Source organism: Nerophis ophidion, linkage group LG16, assembly GCF_033978795.1.
Source record: "Nerophis ophidion isolate RoL-2023_Sa linkage group LG16, RoL_Noph_v1.0, whole genome shotgun sequence".
Lineage (NCBI taxonomy): Eukaryota > Metazoa > Chordata > Actinopteri > Syngnathiformes > Syngnathidae > Nerophis > Nerophis ophidion.
The window spans coordinates 35354650-35375451 of NC_084626.1; the positions used below are offsets into that span (position 1 = coordinate 35354650).

The 20802-nt window shown below is 41.9% G+C and overlaps 2 protein-coding genes across 7 annotated transcripts in view; one reads left to right on the top strand and one right to left on the bottom strand.

Moving 5' to 3' along the window:
• Positions 1 to 20802, bottom strand: part of LOC133535305 (E3 ubiquitin-protein ligase RNF123) — an 80013-nt gene that overhangs the window by 12324 nt on the left and 46887 nt on the right. For 4 of the 5 annotated variants that reach the window (XM_061874998.1, XM_061874999.1, XM_061875001.1 and 1 more), the window contains 6 exons: positions 19723 to 19749; positions 19101 to 19240; positions 18936 to 18992; positions 18678 to 18809; positions 18453 to 18528; positions 18269 to 18353 (listed from right to left, as the gene is read on the bottom strand). In XM_061874998.1, the coding sequence (XP_061730982.1) occupies positions 18269 to 18353; positions 18453 to 18528; positions 18678 to 18809; positions 18936 to 18992; positions 19101 to 19240; positions 19723 to 19749 (517 nt within the window). The remainder of the gene's footprint in view (positions 1 to 18268; positions 18354 to 18452; positions 18529 to 18677; positions 18810 to 18935; positions 18993 to 19100; positions 19241 to 19722; positions 19750 to 20802) is intronic. The other variant, XM_061875002.1, reaches the window with a different exon arrangement.
• amigo3 (adhesion molecule with Ig-like domain 3) lies at positions 1487 to 14709 on the top strand. Of its 2 annotated transcripts, XM_061874997.1 has the most exons (3): positions 1487 to 1760; positions 1868 to 3526; positions 10147 to 14709. In XM_061874997.1, the coding sequence occupies exons 2-3, from the start codon at positions 2162 to 2164 to the stop codon at positions 10225 to 10227; spliced, it is 1446 nt and encodes a 481-aa protein (XP_061730981.1). In that variant the 5' UTR covers positions 1487 to 1760; positions 1868 to 2161; the 3' UTR covers positions 10228 to 14709. The 2 variants fall into 2 exon arrangements, with proteins under 2 accessions (XP_061730981.1, XP_061730980.1); XM_061874996.1 differs by lacking the exon at positions 10147 to 14709 and having other exon boundaries at positions 1868 to 4221.

Genomic DNA, 20802 nt, shown 5'->3' on the forward strand with positions numbered 1-20802 from the left:
CTTAACAAAAAAAGGTGAAATAACTGAAAACATGTTTTATATTCTATTTTTTTCAAAATAAAGAAAAGAAGAGAAGAAGGTGTGTCCAAACTTTTGGCCTGTACTGTATGTGTATACGCACGCACACGCACACATCGTATATATCAAAAATCTGCTTAAAATGCAACCAATGGGAGTTGCTGTATTCTGCCTATAAAGCGCTGTAAAAAACATCCAAACACCTCCATTAAGGTTTCATATACATGGTATGAGTGTATATGTAATGTAGTAACAGGCACATTCATAAGAACATGTCATATTTACACATTTCAATCATTTTTAGCGTACACTGCACAATAATTAAAAAAAACACAGTGTTCGCTTTTTCCTTCAACAACATCACTGATTACTTATTGCCCACTGCACACTACATGAGAACCAACACACATAATAAACATCACTTAATGTACAATGTCTGCTGTCCTTAGGATGTGGACTGCGAGGATGTTAGTATTTTCCCATTTAGGTGAAGAACATTCATAATCCTCGAGAAGAAAAAAGGGGGGTAGAACCAAGTCTTTATGTATTTCTCGCCATTTCTGGATATACATTGGATGCCAACTCGCCAGATTATGTCTACATCTTTCTACTCTTGAGGCGAGAGGCATTATTTATGAGCTACAATAAACTTTTGCAAGCTCAGAGGCGTGAAAGCAGCCGCTGATGTCAATACACACCACAAATTGTTAGCTCCCTCTGACCACGGTGCCGCTTTGTCTGCAATCGCGCTTATACTAACAATATCACTAATAGTTGGTTAATATTGAAGTCACAAAATCTAAATGGAGTATTGTTGGCGCTTTTGGATGTTTTTTTGTTAGAGAGATTGATGGGAGAAATAATGGACCTCCCAGTGACTCTGTTATAAGCAGACTTTTGTGTTTATTTACAAGTTAGAATGTATTAGGGGAAAAAACAACTTCCATTGTCATGTTTTTCATGATTATGAAATATTGTGGGGAAAAAAAGTGCAGTTCTCTTTTTGGTGCATACGTTCCACTGTTGATACACAAGTGTGTTTGATACTGTAGTGAATTCTACATGCAATAATAATTAGTGTCGTTGTGATGCAAGTCTTGAGAAAAATGAAGGTAGCATAACACTTGCTTGTGTTGTATTGTTGATATTCACGGGAGTGTGATGCGGAAGTGTTGTGTTGCTGGTATTAAGAGCGACTGAGTTATATGGTTTGTATTAATTTAGGCAGAAACCTATGGCATTTGAACTTTATTGATGTTCAGAAAAGATGCCACCGTCCCCATGGTTACACAACTCAGCTTCACTTCACCATAAAGACGTTTGTATCTTAAAAAATATATCCAAACTGTACATGAAGTGGTAAGTCAAGCTACTTGTGTGTGTGTGTCGATTCAACCTTGCAGCAAACTGTGCCAAACCTACAAGAGGAGGAGTAGAAGACACAGAGAGGAAAAAGCAGACACGGAAGGAAGGAGAGCTCAGAGAGAGAGGAAGAGGCGGAGGAGCACGGGGAGGAGCTGAGTGCAAGCACACATCTGGAAGCATCCTGCTGCTCCAATGTGTTTGTGTGGAGCGTTGGCAGCAGCAGCGACAGCAGGAGAGTGTGGCCGCTGACGTCCTGGAACATGGACATTTCCCAAACACAAACATGCTCCCAGCAAAAGGAGGCAGACGCACAGGGACGAGCGGCACTGTTGGCATAGACCACTTAGGCTGGAAGATGACAGCAACGCACGACTAAAGTGAGTGAGACATTTTTTTTAGTGGCTCTCAACTATTTACTACATCTATAAGTGTCACGGCTATCGTCACTCTTTCACTAAACGCCGCTTTCTGCCGTCTACATCAGCGGGCTCCGTTCTGAGCGGTCCAGATGGCTGCAGCGCTGCCAGCAGGATGTTAACAGCAAGTTCTACATGAGCTGACAGCACGCTCAGACGCTGAGTTGAGTATTTGTGGTGTCGAGAAGCATTAAGGACTGGGAGAGGATTTAAGCTTGCACCCTGGCGGAACCAGCGCATGGCTCATGTGGGTCGGGTCTGGTGCCAGAAAAAAGTGAAGTATGCCCTGTTTGTTTTAGAGTTGAAGAACGTGGAAATGAGTGTGCAGTGACAGGAAACGGACCTGTGGTCCTGGCGGCATCATGTCAGCTCATCTGACAACATCGTGGAGGTCTTTCCTGGTTCTGTTTGGGTGTCTCCAGCAGGTCTTGTCCATTCAGACCAGCATCTGCCAGTTGGGGAACAACTCCTCCCATGCAGGCAGATGCCTATGTGCAGCTGATATTCTGAGCTGCACCGGGCTGGGTCTGGAGGAAATCCCAGTAGATATGCCCGGTTTTGTCGTCACTTTGGACCTAAGCCATAACCGCTTGCTTCAGCTAAGACAGGGTAGCTTTGAAGGGCTGTATCGTCTGCAGACATTACGCTTGACGCACAACCAGCTGACAACTGTCCAGCCAGGCACATTTGATAACTCCTCTGGAGTCCTACTGCGACACCTAGACCTATCGTCCAATAAGCTGCAGGCACTGGAGTTTCACTACTTTCAGGACCTTCCAGGACTGGAGGAGCTGCTGCTCTTCAACAACCAGATGCTTCGGGTAGAGAGCGGCGCGCTGGCAGGACTGGGCAGCCTCCGCAGGGTCTACCTCAGCCACAACCAACTCACAGACTTCCCTTTCTTCTCCATCCAGGATCACAGGCACCCTCACCTGGCCATACTGGACCTGTCCTCAAACCACCTGCACATGCTACCCTTGGAGAACATATCGAGCCTCCCCAGCAGGCTCCAGCAAGGACTCTACCTTCACAGTAACCAGCTAGTGTGCGACTGTGCCACGTACGGAATGTTCCGTCTCTGGGAGGAGAGAGGCTTCGCGTCCGTGACAGACTTCCGAAAGGATCACATTTGCCAGGTTAACGGGATGCATCAAGGCACAGTGCGCTTCTTCCAGTATGACGGCTATTTCCAACGGTGCAACTTGACAGCACCACTCAGGGAACAGCAGAGCAGTGTCGCTGTATGCGCAGGGAAAGCGGCGCTGCTCCACTGCTCCCCCAACCTGACTGGAAAAAGTATCACATTCTTCTGGGTTACTCCTAATCAGGAGTATGTGGCGCCGCCGGGCAAAAAAGGCTCAATGAAGATGTTTGCAAATGGCAGCCTGGAGATAATGGCGACCCGAGCGGAGGACTCTGGGATCTATTGGTGCATGGCTTCGGAAACAGACCATCGGCGCAATCGGACGCATGAAGTCAATGTGACAGTGATGTCGCATGATTCCTGTGAGCCTCACGACTCTTTTAACACCGGATTCACCACTTTGCTGGGCTGCGTGGTCAGCCTGATTCTGGTGCTCATGTACCTATACATGACACCTTGCCGATGTTCCCCCTGCAACAAGGCGGCACAACCCGCCACCTCAAACGTGGCCGGGCCAGAGAGCGCCCAGTCCTCCATCCTGAGTCCCACCCCGCCCGCTACCACTGAGGGCCCGGGCCGCAAGGTGAGTACCAACAAACATGTGGTGTTTCTGGAGCCAATCAAAGAGCAGAAAAATGGCAGGCTCAGGGTGGGGGTGGGGGAAGGACATGTGGGGCCGGGTTTGCTTCTCGAACCTGAGCAACACCCAAAGCCAGACACGCCGCTTATGCTGCCATAACCACCTGACTCACAATGAAATACACCCCTATCCTTGCAATGCCGCCAACCCCCCCTGCACCCTTCCCCCCAGACACCTCCACCATCACGACCTCTGTGTCACCTGAACACAAGCAGCACCCTTGCTTTGCCTTTTGACTGTTTATCCAGCCAAGACCCATTGCACTGTGACGGGATGCAACACCAAAGATGGCCACACAAAGAAGTCAGGGTGGGGGGACACGGACCTTTAAACCTTTACAACCAGCGTGTACCTTTAAGAAACATTGCTGCTGATACTTTCCACACACAGACAACGTGTCACCACATTAAATGTTGTAGAGTAGAGGAGCTTTTAGTAAAAATAGAAGCTCCTGAAGGCTCAGCTTTGATTGTCAAAAGCAACTTGCATCACCGGAGGAGCACAAGTGGGACATAAATAAATGAAGAAGAGTTTTTGTCTGTTTAGATGGTTTTCACTGTACTCACTGCATCTTTCCTGCACTACCTCCACTTCCTGTCTGTCTGTCTTTGTGTCCTAATAAAGTGCTGTGGATGTCCCTTCACTTGTTATTTTAGTAGGAGAGCACGCTTGACAATAACAACAAAGACCATATTTCACATTATCACAAATATGAGTATGACGATATTTGGCTATCACAGTATTTCACCATAAGATACTATTAACTGATATCGCCACGTTATTGTTTTATTGCTATAAATTCTATTTTATCGTTCTTCCTTCGTGAATTGAGTCACTGTTGTGAGATGATGTCCCAAAAATGCCTTTCCTTACTCCTATGCTTTACTGAAAACCTCCACAGGGCTCTGAGGTAAAGAATACTCTAAGTAGTTTTATTCCACAGCTCTTTTATTTTACTTACAGGAATATTCTAAAGTATGTTTTTCTGAGAAGCAAATAACTAATCCTACATCAGCGCTCATCTGTGATGTGAGACGCCTTCTCTTAAAGAGACCAGTAAAATAAACATGGGAAAAGTCTATATTGTCATTTAATTTTAATTACTCACTAAAGTGTTATGTATGTATTTATTCACCATGCCAGAGAATATTTTTTGTCCAACATATCCCCTTTCACGTCATCAAGGGGGCACTCCTCCCGCAAGTGACTGGTTAAAATCCCGTTTACAGTTTAGTTATTGTTTTTGTACTATTACTGTTTGCACACCAGCCAATTTGTGCTGCAAATGATAAACAATTTTATTGTGTCACTCCGACTGCACATCGCAAAAATCGAGATATTACTGATATGGCGAGCCATGTATTCCATTTTGTATCTTTAGATTCCCAGGCCTAATCACGACTGCCATGTCCAGGAAACTCCCATACACAAAATAACTCAAAAATAGGTATGTGCCAATCAGGGTCAGCCAATTTGAGGGAAAAAGTACATGGTCACCAATTGCCAATATTGCCATTCTTAAACGGCTGAAATTGTGACTATTTTTAGTCCCCCAGCTGTCAAGCTGCTAGCAGCTAATTATGTCTCTCCATACAGTGTGGAGTTGCTCCTGTAAGCTATCAAATATCACTTCAATTACACCACATCCTTAGTATCATTATCACAGGATGAGGGTAAATCTGTTACACACAGAGAGCAAAGCTAGGAGTAGACATGCTAAAAGCTAAGATACTAGCTAAGCTAGCTTAAACAACACAAATAAATACAGTAAGTGCTTGGTAAATGTTAAGAAGTGTAGCTGGAACCATGTAAGCAGCCAATAAAGCAGCTAATAACAAAAAACAACTATTGGTAGGTCAGCTTTGTCTCAGCCAATACATGACACATAAAAGACGGCAGATCGATCCATACATTGGTGGTTTCTATACCAAGTGCATTATCAATATATGATCAATACTGATACCGATTTTTAATATCCTCAAAATATTTTGTTGTATTATTTGTTTTGTTTTTGTTCATTTTAACAAACAAAGAATAATGCCTGGACACAGGAGGACCTTTGAGGGTAAAAAATAATTTAAAAAAAGTAGAAGAGGCTCCAGCAACCGACTCCGAGAGAGACCAGCAGTAGAAAACGGATAGATGGATAGAAGTTTTGGATTTTGTTTAGTTATTGTGTACTATTGACTTTGTTTTGCTCTAACAATTGTATGTAATTAAAAAAAAAAAAAGAGGAACAAGTCTAAATATTGTGTTGATATTGTTGAACGGTCAGTTGAACTCAACATAATTTAAAAAAAAAACGTTGACAATTAATAAATATTATCGGCGTCTGTATTGGTATCAGCTGATCCCACTCATGGATGATGATATCGGAATCAGCAACATAAAACCCTTATCTGTACTGTAAAGTTCCAATTCTAATGACAATAAAGGAAGTCTAAGTCTGATCAGAACACACCAACTATTTTAATAAATTATAAATATTATAATAATTTGTATGCTGATGTCATCTGATGTCATATGTAATAAATAATAATAATAATGGATTAGATTTTATATACTCAAAGCGCTCACAGTATCATACAAAGACATTTAAAGGGTTAATGTGATATCGTCACGGAGCCTAAAAACCTTTTTATTCTCCATCAGCCAGACGCTGTTCGCTAAAATCCATCTCATCAAATATTCACCAGTTAGGAGAGTAAATATGAGTACACACAGTCACTACACTTTTTCAAGACGTCAAGACATGTGACGTGCTGCAGCTTGAAGTCTGATCACATGATCGCATGCACGTCTCTGTTCACCAACACCCAAAGTGTCCATCAGCTTTCCAGGAAGACACACTATTAATAGAAGTTGCTGCGTGTGCTCGACGCCATCATGTCCTCAGCAGTAACATAAGTAGGCAAAATGGTGAGTATGCAGCCATGGACAATAAATATACCGTATGCACTTGGCACTTAGTGCCTGAGTGAGCAATTCTTGACAGTGTAGTGCTGTCCCAGATTCATTACGGTATTGGCACACTTCAAGGAAATGGTGTTCCTCTCAACCCACCCCAAATGGTGAGTTAGCAGAGATCCACCCCAACCAGCATCAATCATTGCCATCTTGGGAGGGGTGAGCTCAAGTGGTTGCAATTAAAAAATTAGAGAACAAAAATGTGATTGCCTTTTTTGTATGAGTGCAATGACCGGAATGGCTTTGGGACAGCACTACACTGTAAAAACTAGCATTGTCAGGAACTAAGTATACAGTGTATTTAGGATACATACTGAAGTGTCTAGTACAAGGCCAATTATAAATCCATAATCCTTGCCACCATGGCGGAAAATTAAAAAAAAAATTTCTCCAAATATCGTCCCTAAGGGAGGAGGAATAGCTAAATATGCAACACTACAAACTGTAGGAAGATATGGTAGCCACAAGCTACAAGTTGAGGGTAAACAAAGTGGCCAAATTGATATGAATATCAAAAGTAACGATTTAATTTAGTATAGTATTAAGTCACCACCCCAGTGGTTGGATTAATATTTTTTTATTGTTTAAAAAATATTTTGGTTTTTATATTTTACCCATCCATCCATTTTCTACCGCTTGTCCCTCTCGTGTCGCTGGGGTGGCTGGAGCCTATCCCAGCTGCATTTGGGCAGAAGGCGGCATACATCCTGGACAAGTCGCCACCTCATCACAGGGCCAACACAGATAAACAGACAACTATCACACACTAGCCACAATTTACTATTGCCAATCAACCTATCATTTAATGTAATTGATATTGTTACACTGTCATCCTGGGTTTTTTGTCAGATTATAATTGTGATCAAAAATGTAATTATTCAATGATCTTGGAAATTTCAAGTATCAGTACCAGCATTGGTATGATCAATACTGACCCTGTAACTAATTGGTATTGGATCGATACCCAAAGTTATAATATCACCCGAAACTAATGTAAAATATCCGAACAGAATAATAAATGTTCATTACAATTTAACAGGAGTGTAGGCAGAACCATGTTACACCATAAATAAACCAGATTATAACAGTCAATCAATCAATCAATCAATCAATGTTTATTTATATATCTCTAAATCACAAGTGTCTCAAAGGGCTGAACAAGCCACAACGACATCCTCGGTTCAGAGCCCACAAAAGGGCAACCCAGTGGGACGTCAATGTGAATGACTATGAGAAACCTTGGAGAGGACAGCAGACACCTCCCTTTAGGGGAGACCGGATGCAATGGACGTTGAGTGCGTCTAACATAATATTGTGAAAGTCCAGTCCATAGTAAACAGTAAATTAACAAGTAAATTAATAATAGTATTGAGAAAGTAATACTACCGGAATTAATTTAATATGTCACTGTGTATGTCAGCAGCCAAATTACGGCTCTTTGTAACCTGTTTTGAAACGATTCTATTATAGTTTATATATACCATGGGTGTCAAAATTGGCCCGCCATGTAATTTAATTTGGCCCTTGAGGCAATATCAAATTAACATTAGAGCTGGTCCGCCGGTATTATACAGCGGCGGGGCCGCCGTAACACCGCATTCACCGCTAATACACTTGCCAACCCTCCCGATTTTCAGTGCCCCTCTTAAAAGTCTCCCGGGCCAACCATCCCCCCGAATTTCTCCGGATTTCCACCAGGACATCATTATTGAGGGCGTGCCCTAAAGGTACTGCCTTTAGGGTACTCTACAACTTGTTGTCACGTCCACTTTTCCTCCATACAAACAGCGTTCCGGCCCAGCCACGGCTTATACACACATACAGTAAGTAGGGACGGCCTGGCGCAGTGGTAGAGTGGCCGTGTGCAACCAGAGGGTCCCTGGTTCAATCCCCACCTAGTACCAACCTCGTCACGTCCGTTGTGTCCTGAGCAAGACACTTCACCCTTGCTCCTGATGGGTGCTGGTTAGCGCCTTGCATGGCAGCTCCCTCCGTCAGTGTGTGAATGTGTGTGTGAATGGGTAAATGTGGAAGTAGTATCAAAGCGCTTTGAGTACCTTGAAGGTAGAAAAGCACTATACAAGAACAACCCATTTATTTATAAGTGAATGCAAGGCATAATGGGTCAACAGCCGTATAAACAACTTTAACCCTGTTACAAATATGCGCCACACTGTGAACCCACACCAAACAAGAATGGCAAACACATTTCCGCACCACAACACAACATAAACAAATACCCAGAATCCCTTGCAGCACTACCTCTTCCGGGACGCTACCCAACCCCGCCCACCTGGGCCCCGACATTAATGAATTAGCATCCCAGAAAAGATGCCAGGCATCAGGCTTGGGTACATCAGATTAGATCAGTGTGTCACAAACTGAGCAGTAAAAAGGCCCGAATGGTTGATTTATTCATTGTTATTTTTTTTCAAATTTACTAGCCTGTGGAAAAAGTTAATGTTGATATTTACATCAGAAGGCTGCGAATAGAAGAGAGGCATTACATTTTTTTTATTCAAATTGTATTTATTTTGCATGTCACTATAGAGTTGTATAAGCCTTGCTTGTTCAATATTCAATGCAAAACTCGTTTGGGTCCCTATTAAAAGGTTAATTTGTTCAACCTTGGTCTGCGGCTTTGTTCAGTTTTTAATTTTGGCCCGCTCTGTATTTGAGTTTGACACCTCTGATATATACCAATAATAATATTGTGATATACATTGTTATCGCAGGAGGCTACAATATATTTCGATATAGATTTTAGGCTATATTGGCGTACCCTAGATCTGACCCAAACATAAGGTATTTGCTAGCATTATTTTTAGCTCCACTTCGACATAACTTAGTTTTTCCAACCACAGGAATGAAGAAAGTGAGTGTCAAAGACAGTGCCAAGAATAATAATGAACGATATTCATTGAACCACACAAAGGAATCAAAAACATGACGGACCGTGTAACCGACTTGGTGAAGCAGTTGGAGCGTAGCACTTGCTAGTCTGCACCATACTGAAGCAAAATGAGTCCAACACTAGCCCTGAATGTTAAAATATATGAACGGCAGAAATGTGACCATGAAAATATGGTGAAACTCATGATGATGTGTTTGAGAAGCAGTTCGAAAGAGATATTGTAGAATTCCATTTTGCATGATACATTTTGTATCATTACATTAGAAAACTACTTTAATTGTTTGTACAACATTCTATTGCATTGTTTTTGTATTTTTTCTTTTTAAACTGATTTCAATTTATTTCAATGGGCGACATTGATGTGAGGTACAAGTGTTTTGAGTTAAAAGCTCTGTCATGAGAACAAATAAGCTCTTAAGTTGAGGTACTACTACACATTAGCACTTAACTACACAACAAACACACACCCATCCAGCCAGTTTCAATCAAACATGGGGGTGCTCATGGCTGCTGTCCATCAATGAAAGAGAAACCCTTCATCTGATGTCAAACAAAAGCACATTCATCTAACTGCTATCAATCAAACATGGATGCCCTTCTGCAGTTCACTTTTCTTTATGTCAACGTCAGTCTTGATGTCTTCATCCTTTTAGAGAGCATAACCTGCTGTGATGCCTTTCAGGTTCATGGGCATGACCTCTACATGGTCTGCATGCCACACCACTCATCCGCCATCAATGCGAGTTCTTTCTCTTCATTCTGACTCTTGGCGTCCTCCGCCCACCCTTCGCTCTGCTCCCCTGTTTCCAAGGAAACAGGACACAGTGGGACAAGACAGGAAATGTGCTTCATGGCCACAACAACATAAGTGACAAGTCACATGACCATCACATGCTCATCATCCCATTCTAGAGACATCAACCACAACTACAGTGAGTTCATGTGGAGGCGGGGGCCAAAGAAGTGTATGCCAGAATCAATATTGATTAAATATATTTGATCTTACTGATCATTAAGTATGTACTCACACATTTAGCATGTCGTCACATCATATGACAAAAAAGCTTATGCTTTGTTTACTGTGTCCGTCGCCTTTTATTATTTGCATGCACACTAACAGCAGAAGCCATTTAATGCTTTGCTGTTGTGATTTATAGCAGCCACTCTTCCCTGTGCATGTGTGATATATGGTGACAGGCTAGGTGCTGAGTCAGTATTGGCTGATGGCGTTTTCCCAAAAAAACTCTTGTGGACCATTAAAGGTCGGCTGACAGCGAAAGTGACACCTGAGGGATGAAACATCCAGCAGCAACACAAGCCTTCGACTATTTAAAGTGTTAGTAGCTCGATAAGTTGTATTAATCAATAAAGTATCCGTTTCTGAATCGACTTTGGTATCAAAACTGAAGGGTAAGAATAGAACTAACACTTGTATTGCATTTACTATGGTATACCATCCTGTTCTTGGTGCTCTATTTGGTGACCAGGTGAAGGAGAAGCCTTTCGGACGCACTGAGATCAGGCTACATCCTGAAAAAGGATCCTCCCCATTGAGCGGGCTGAGCAGCCACGGCACAAAGCAATAACGAGATAGATAAAGCAATAAAGATCCCAGCAGGCTGAGCTCATGTCGGCCAATGACAACAAGAGGCTCTCAGCGCTGCTAAGCTAATTAGCGAGGCCCACAATCCAATCTGGACTGACTGCTAGCGGCTCCTCTTGTCTTCCAGCCCTCTAGTAATGGACAATAATTAGCACCATTGATTTTCACGCTGGGCTACGCGGGGGTGCGATGTGAGTGTGTGGTGGGGTCGTCGTTAATAGCTATGATGTGGACACAGACATGGGGGCGATGGACCGATGAAGCATGGCTATTAACAGTGTGTGTGTGTGTGTGTGTGAGTGTGTGTGTTTGTTTTGGATAACTGACGAGCTGTGAGATTGTTGGACTTTTAAGGATTGCTGCTCTTCTACTAAATCATACGAGAGAGATGAGGAAGAGGAGAAGGAGGAGGAGGAGGAGTCCCCCTCACTAATGGACAGAGATATGAGCAGGTGCATTAAGGCAAAAGCAAGTAGAGGGAGTGGGGATGAGTGGAGAGAAAAGGAAGCTCGCAGAGAATATTAAGGTATTAATCACCACTGAAAGACACACTGATGACTGTGCTTAAATCAGTTGAGCTAACAGGACTATTGTTGCAACATGAGAATTATAAAACTCTGGGGAACTTTGCAACATAGTCGTTTGCACACGTGACAACATTTTCATTATATAAAAATCAGTACAGACCTGCCAACTTTTGAGAAATGTTATAAGTGTTGTGATACCTTCGTTTTCATATGATTCGGTTACAGTGTCTGTTATCCTGCAGTCAAACATTGCGCGTAACAAAACAGTTTGTTTGCCCGTGTAGTATTTCATCGAATCAAGTGCCCATATTTACTGTGCTTTTTTTTTTTTCCAAAGTAAATTGCCAGCACTTTGACAAAGAAAGTGAGAAACACAATTGAATTAAAGAAAGAATTTGTAGGAAAGTACGAAGTTGATCCAATAAGAAAATTTACTTGACGGTAAGTTTTACCACAAATTATTGCCGATAAATGATATTACTTTCGGCATTATTGGGTACGTTAGTCAATACGTTAAGCACTAATCTAATAACTATTGGAAGTTACCCCTTCAAACACAAAAAACTTTTACTTCTCATTGTTTACAATTGTAATTGAAAGGTTGAGCTTTTTTAATTATCCTAAATTACTACACAAACCTAAAACTAAATTTGACTCTTTAAATTCTGTCAGCAAAAATTGTACTTCAATAAACATTGAACATCTTGAAGTGCAGTTTTTCCCCGTTGGAAAAACAAAGTTGCATGTTTTGTTTTTTATGCAGTCACCTTCCAACAAATTTGCCATACTTACTCGTTTGTCCATGTTAATGGGCTCATCTTGCTCATTGGGTTTGAAGCTGACATATTCCCACACCAAACATTTGGCATTGCAATCATTGTTTTCCTCCAAATTTCTGTTACTTTGCGGTGCTTCTCACTGGCAATTGACAAATCGCAAGGCTCTGTCCGTGCATCCTTTCTAAGCTAGTGGTTCCGCCTACGCCTGCAGAGACAAAGATTGTAAGTGGCTTACAGGAGGGTTGTGCTATACTGTAGAATAAATGGAATAAATGCACACGGGTGCTATGAGCGATACACAAGAGTGAACCTTCTTGTACCCTGATTGGGAGCATCAGACAAAGAAACAAACACACAAGGACATGGAAATGTATCGATACCAACAATGTTATCTAGTTAATTAGGGACCGAATGTCCCTTTGGGACAGAGGACCTTATTGAAATTCTAGCATTTAATTCTTTCTCTCTTTCTTTATTATTATTCCGCAGCTTTGAGCTGTAATTTGACCCCCTTAACATGCTTCAAAACTCACCAAATTTGACACACACATCAGGACTGGCGAACATTGCGATTTAATCAAAAAACCTAACCCCAAAACTAAAAATTGCGCTCTAGCGCCCCTTAGGAAGAAAACACAGACATAACTGCCTGTAACTTCCAGTAGGAATGGCGTAGCGACATGAAACAAAAACCTTTATGTAGGTCTCACTTAGACCTAGGTTACATACACAGACATCTTTCAGCAAAAATCAACAGGAAGTTTGCAATTCCCCCTTTAAAACAAAAGTTTTGTAAAAACACTCACCTTTGCCTCTTTGAGCTGTAATTTGACCCCCTTAACATGCTTCAAAACTCACCAAACTGGACAAACACATCAAGACTGGCGGAAATTGCGATCTAATTAAAGAAACCTAACCCCAAAACTCAAAATTGCGCTTTAGCGCCCCCTAGGAATAAAACACAGACAAAACTGCTCCTAAGAAGAAAACACAGACAAAACTGCCCGTAACTTCCAGTAGGAATGTCGTATAGAGATAAAACAAAAACTTCTATGTAGGTCTCACTTTGACCTACATTTCATATGTTGACAACTCCCAGCAAATAACAGGAAGTTTGCAATTCCCCCCTCAAAACAAAAGTTTTGTAAAAAACGGTCATCTTTTTTCAAACATGATCTCCTCTTAGCGCGTTTGTCGTGTCTGCTTCAAACTAACACAGGAGAGAGATTGAACCCTTCTGATTAAAAGATGATGGAAGGATTTTTTTTATTACTGCTACGGTTTTGATTTTATCAGCCTTCAGAGAACCGCTGCGCTGAAAACCATTTCAAAGATGGCCGCCGTGCGTAGACACAGTGAGGGAGATGGGTTTTTTTCCGTACAGTCTCCTGCTGGTGCGCACGCACCAACATTCGTGAGGGAGGGGCTGTGACAGTCTATACCAAGATGGCTGCCAGGTGCCGTAGCTAAGCCGGTATGTCTTAAAGTTGTCGTTTGCCTGCATATCGTAAAAACAACCGTCCAACATTTTACAACTAATTGTAAACTTATAGGTGCCGACCATCAGGGCCGAGTTGCGATGAGAGTGTGTTGATGTTAAAATATTACACCGAGTTGGTAAGTCTATTGGTTTGCTAATAGTAGCTACTAGCCATACCCATGTATTTTCAATGGGCGGTTAGCATCGGGTTTTAATCCCGTTTCCTCCTATGTTTCTGCTCAGATTGAATTTCTTTGTATGTCGAGTCTTTATTTTGGGTACTTACATATGGTGCCTGACTGTTGTGGCGTTTTAAGGCCATCTGCACTTTAATGGCGCCGAGTTGGTAGGTCTGTTTGCTAATTGTAGCTACTACCCATGTATTTTCATTCTAACTTATATCTGTCAGTAGACACGTTATGGAAGATAAAAACTACAAAATGTATAATACTAAGTAGTTCTGACTCATATCTGTCAGTAGACACGTTATGGAAGGTAAAAACTACAACATTTATAACAAAAAGTAGTGTATAGTTCTAACTTATATCCGTCAGTAGACATGTTATGCAAGGTAAAAACTACAATATAATACAAAGTAGTGTGTTGTTCTAACTTATATCTGGGAAGCCCAGACTTCCCTCTCCTCAGCCACTTCCATATATACTCGGTCCCGTCCATCACTGCTTGCAGCTTTAATTTAATTATTCGAGAGAGATTAATTGACCCTTTTATCGGTCCAGGCCTACAAAGGTGGCATCCTTCTTGCTACCCCGCTCTTTCCTCTCTGCTCATCAATATCTTTGCCAACAAGAGTCTTCAATAAAAGGTAAAAACGATGTTACGATGTAAAATATATCCATGTCTTTTGTTATTTATGTATTTATTGCATTGTTTTCTGCATGTAAAGCTGTGATTCTTCTCTATAAAATGTGCTCTGTGTTTGAATTTGGGGTGCCTAGAATTGATTCATTGGATTCACATTGTTTGCTATTGGAAAAAAAACTTCAGTTTTCATATGATTCAGTTTTTGCCTGACCTTTTGGAAAGTACAACTACCAAAAAAAGCTGAGGCACTGTTTTAATGCAAAATGTCGACTAATCCAAACCTTCACGGCCCACGTCGGTGCGCGCTAGTCCAGGTGCAGGTGGCGTTGTCCTGGACCGCCGCCTCACTAACCGATTACAAACAAACACTGTAGAACCTATTAGCAGAACAGACTGCACGTATGCTGCTTTCTGACATTCACAAGACTCCGGGCTGTTCAGTGCACCACAAGCCCATATCTGCCTAATCAGTTTGGCGCTTAGGGCCGGATCGTTAATTTGTGTTTGTAAGTGGACATGTTTGGCGTGAAAAAAGTGCAGCAAAAATAATTAGAGTAATTAACATTAGCCCCCCTGCAGCTCGCTGCCATGGTAACAGCAATAATGGTGTGCCTGTGACTGCTTGGTGACAGACGGGATCAGAACATTCAGTCTGCTTTGCTCACACATCACCAGTGTGACAACAACTAACAGTCAATAACTATACAGATATGATATTACAGTGAAGCTTGTTAGCACACAAACAAGAACACGTAGATTCAAAAGGACAGACTCGATCATTACTCGTTGCTGCCAGAGCTGAGTCAGCGGGACGGCCACTGTGTGCAAAGTCATATTGCTGATGAATCTTCTCGTCCAGATCAATAAGTACATTACATGTGGGCAACCTGATGGGAGTCCAAAGGAGAGTCCTTGATGGACTTCGATCAGCCCAAAGTGGACCGTGCACGCCATTAATGTGTGCTCACCAAGTGCTGGGAAAGTCAAAGATAATTTGAGCGGTCCTAAGAAGATCCACAATTAACTACAATGAAACAGTAAGTTGAGACTAAAGCAAATATAAATGAATGTTAATAGGAGTAGCACTGGAGCAAGAACTTAATTTCATGCTTTTGTAATGATCTCCCCCAAAAAACTAATTTTACTTGTTTTTAGCAAGTTAAAAAATAAGTTCAATATTAGTAATTCTAATGATGAAGAAGTGCAGTATCTTCGAGATGAATTCTTCTCAATTGTCTCCATGTTCTGCTCATCACAATGCAGACACACTTATTCTTTGGAACAATTTCTAGGCACGCACTGTCCATTAACAGACACAGAGTCTTCCAATAGTATCCCATCATGCACTACACTACGCAACAATCGTCCATCTCAGCGAGCGCACTCTTCAATTCAAACCTCCACACTTCACTTTGGCTCGTCAAAGGTCCAACACAGTGGGTCCATGACATTCTCAGCAGTAATGTGCAAAGAGAAGCGATTACGTATAAAATGTATTGTCAAACATTTTTTATGAATATTTAGCAAAGAGCAGACAAGACCAGAAAAAAAAAAGAGACGGGAGGAGAGAGAGCAGCAAGTTGGCTTCACGGTCACACATAACAAGCACACACACGTTCTTCTCAAATTCGATGCCACAGAAGCGCCCAGAAAGTGTGACAAGCATACATCATGACAATACACCTCTCATGTCCCATACACATTAATGTGCCATGTGTTGCCGGAAATTATGGTCCGTGCATTACTTTTTATTCAATACAAATAATGTACCTTTGTTCATCTATGCCAGCGATGTATAGTGACAGGCAGAACAATTAAATGCTCTTCCACCAAGTATATCAGGAGGAACATAGTTAACCATGTGTTAATTAACCAGAATAAAGTTGTGGTACGCTTGGTGCTGTGTCTTAACAAATGAAGGTTAGGAAAACTGACCATGTAAAAGACTAGACCTCCTATGTTTCCCCTTATGTCTTCATTTACATACGTCATTGCTAATGTCAGCGTGCATCTCATCATGTTGAAGCCTTTATTTTTAACTAACTGAATTGTCGCCATGCTGCATGCCGTCAAAGCACTGCGCCCATGAAACGGGCAATGTGTGTGTGTGTGTGTGTGTGTGTGTTCCAGTGTCCCTACATAGCGACACAATTTTAAAGCTTCCCACATTTAATGAATGTTAATAGGAGTAGCACTGGAGCAATAACTTAATTTCATGCTTTTGTAATGATCTCCCCCAAAAAACTCATTTTACTTGTTTTTAGCAAGTTAAAAAATAAGTTCAATATTAGTAATTCTAATGATGAAGAAGTGCAGTATCTTCGAGCTGAATTCTTCTCAATTGTCTCCATGTTCTGCTCATCACAATGCAGACACACTTATTCTTTGGAACAATTTCTAGGCACGCACTGTCCATTAATGGACACAAAGTCTTCCAATAGTATCCCATCATGCACTACACTACGCAACAATCGTCCATCTCAGCGAGTGCACTCTTCAATTCAAACCTCCACACTTCACTTTGGCTCGTCAAAGGTCCAACACAGTGGGCCCATAACATTCTCAGCAGTAATGTGCAAAGAGAGGCGATTATGTATAAAATGTATTGTCAAACATTTTTTTATGAATATTTAGCAAAGAGCAGACAAGACCAGAAAAAAAAACGAGACGGGAGGAGAGAGAGCAGCAAGTTGGCTTCACGGTCACACATAACAAGCACACACACGTTCTTCTCAAATTCGATGCCACAGAAGCGCCCAGAAAGTGTGACAAGCATACATCATGACAATACACCTCTCATGTCCCATACACATTAATGTGCCATGTGTTGCCGGAAATTATGGTCCGTGCATTACTTTTTATTCAATACAAATAATGTACCTTTGTTCATCTATGCCAGCGATGTATAGTGACAAGCAGAACAATTAAATGCTCTTCCACCAAGTATATCAGGAGGAACATAGTTAACCATGTGTTAATTAACCAGAATAAAGTTGTGGTACGCTTGGTGCTGTGTCTTAACAAATGAAGGTTAGGAAAACTGACCATGTAAAAGACTAGACCTCCTATGTTTCCCCTTATGTCTTCATTTACATACGTCATTGCTAATGTCAGCGTGCATCTCATCATGTTGAAGCCTTTATTTTGAACTAACTGAATTGTCGCCATGCTGCATGCCGTCAAAGCACTGCGCCCATGAAACGGGGTGTGTGTGTGTGTGTGTGTGTGTGTGTGTGCGCGTGTGCGCCAGTGTCCCTACATAGCGACACAATTTTAAAGCTTCCAACATTTAAACGATGTTAGTATTTTTGTCACCATTCCACCTGTCAACAGATGACAGTAGAAGGACAGGCATGTTAATGAAAGCATTAACAGTTGGAGCACGTGCTCAGGGCAGACTGGATGACAGTTAGTCACAAAATTGGACAGAAATCCAATATGGACCAGTGCCTGACTTGGAGCTCCATGGGGTTGACATTTAACACATTTACACACACTTACAACAACAACCATCACAGGAGGTTTACATGCTTGAACAACACTTCAGGAGAATTATAAGAAAAAAATAAAAAATTCAAAACACATCTCACCCTTGACGGTCGCCATCCACCAGGACTCGAACTAAGATGCCTGTGACGGCCACTAGGATGGGGTAGTGATCAACGCTCTCCAAACCTGAAACACATACGCACACATTCCCTAAGCACAGCCTGATTGACAACAGACTGAGGCCATTATCTTGGCACCTGTGTGTGTGTATGTCTGTTCGTGTACCTGGCAGTCTCAAGTTGACAACACGGTCAAAAAGGTTTTTCTCAGCAGTCACTCTATTTAACACCTGGTTCAGCAGCTGGCAAACAGAAGGAGGCTTGCTTATCTAATATTATAATAAAATAAATAAAGTGGCCACAAAGGAGTATAGTCTAATTGTTTTTTCACTAAATAAACTTTGGCGTTTCAACTGCCTTACTTTGGGAATTACTGTGTCATCTGACTGACCTGAGCCAGGCGGCGCAACAGGAGCTCGGCAGACGGACGCAACCAGTCCAGAAAGATCTCTGGAACCAGAGTGACCGTCATCTCCAGGACCCTCAGAAGGCTGACGGACAGGTCGAAACAGGTCGCACACACCTTGAACGTACAACAAGTCATTGAGCACAAGCAATTCATAAGTTGTTTTTTTTCCATCTTTGTCTTAAATGCAGTCTTTACATCCAGTAGAATAGATATCAATAAATGTGCGGTAACTTGGGTTACTTTTAGCTGACGCGTGTCCACAAAGTTCCTCTCTGGACGCTCGGCTGCCTGCTGGATCTGCAAGAACAATGACAAGAAGGTAATGAGAACCCAGGTTTGTAAACCATCATTGGACCAGTAAGGGGACAACATTGTTAAAGAGACCATCACCAGGTGTGACCTCACCTCCTGGATCATGCCGATGAACTCGGAAAAAGCCCAGTTGAGCTGGTTGAGGACGCTGTTGAGGAAGGAGGCGGCCATGTCTTTGTCCGCGCTCAGCAGCTGGGCCATATGTCGCTGCAGCAGCAACGAGGGACACGGCTCTAAACCAATCAGACGGGAGAGGACAGATCACTTGAGCATATTCCCAAACTAAAGTCGGGAGGTAAGGGGGTGGATAACTGAGGAGACAAATTTGACAGCTTATGAAGACAGTTTAACAAAATCAAGTGTTGATTAAGTCTAATAGGCTGTCTATGTCCTCAGACTGTGACACACATGAGTTGGTTAGCAGGAAAACCTCCTCACCTCTTACAATGGTTTTTTTTGTACTTCTTTTGCTACGGTTTACAAAATGCTACATATGTTTTGTTTTGTCAACTTCTTATACTGCAATGTGCTTTTTTCTTATGCGAGCAATCAAAGACGCCAGTTCAAGCCCAAAGTGTTTTGAAACTAAAGCTGACTTTGATGAATGGCGGCACACAGGGCAAGTTGCTAGGGAGCAAGAGAAGGGCTCAACACTTTTGGGATCGCAAGACTGCAAAGAAGAAACTAACGAATGGATGACAGCAAAATGACTTACTTTGGAAGCTAGCAATGGACAAATCTCCTGCATTGCATGCAAACAAGAATACATGTATCACCATGCAGGACCAGGAAATGAAACAGTAAACAACAACATGCATTAACAACAATGTTAATGAATATTAACACAAGCGAATACATTGTATTTGTACAAACCGTTTCCATATGACTTGGGAAATTGTGTTAGATGTAAATATAAACGGAATACAATGATTTGCAAATCCTTTTACACCCATATTCAATTGAATGCACTACAAAGACAATATATTCATGTCGTTCAACAGTCCAGGGTCTCTGCTGTCATATTTTACGCTTCATAATGCGCCACACATTTTCGATGGGACACAGGTCTGGACTGCAGGTGGGCCAGGAAATTACCCGCAATCTTTTTTTACAAAGCCACGCTGTTGTAACACTTGTCTTGCTGAAATAAGCAGGGACATCCATTATAACGTTGCTTGGATGACAACATATGTTGCTCCAAAACCTGTACGGACCTTTCAACATTAATGGTGCCTTCACAGATGTGTAAGTTATCCATGCCTCGGGCACTAATACACCCCCATACCATCACAGATGCTGGATTTTGAACTTTGCGACTATAACAATCCAAATGGTTATTTTCCTCTTTGTTCTGGAGGACACCACGTCCTCTGTTTCCAAATATAATATGAAATGTGGACTTGTCAGACCACAGAACACCTTTCCACTTTGCATCAGTCCATCTTAGGTGAGCTCGGGCACAGCCAAGCCAGCGGCGTTTCAGGATATTGTTGATAAATGGGTTTTGCTTTGCATAGTAGAGTTTTAACTTGCACTTACAGATGTAGCGACCAACTGTAGTTACTGACAGTGGTTTTATGAAGTGTTCCTGAGCCCATGCGGTGATATCCTTGACACACTGATGTCGGTTTTTGATGCAGTACCGCCCGAGGGATCAAAAGTCTGTAATATCATTGCTTACGTGCAGTGATTTCTCCAGATGCTCTGAACTTTTTGATGATTTTACAGACCGTAGATGGTAAAATCCCTAAATTCCTTGCAATAGCTCGTTGAGAAATGTTGCTCTAAAACTGTT

Coding starts and splice junctions, on each gene's coding strand:
- amigo3 (XM_061874996.1), top strand. CDS start 2,162: ATGTCAGCTCATCTGACAACATCGTGGAGGTCTTTCCTGGTTCTGTTT.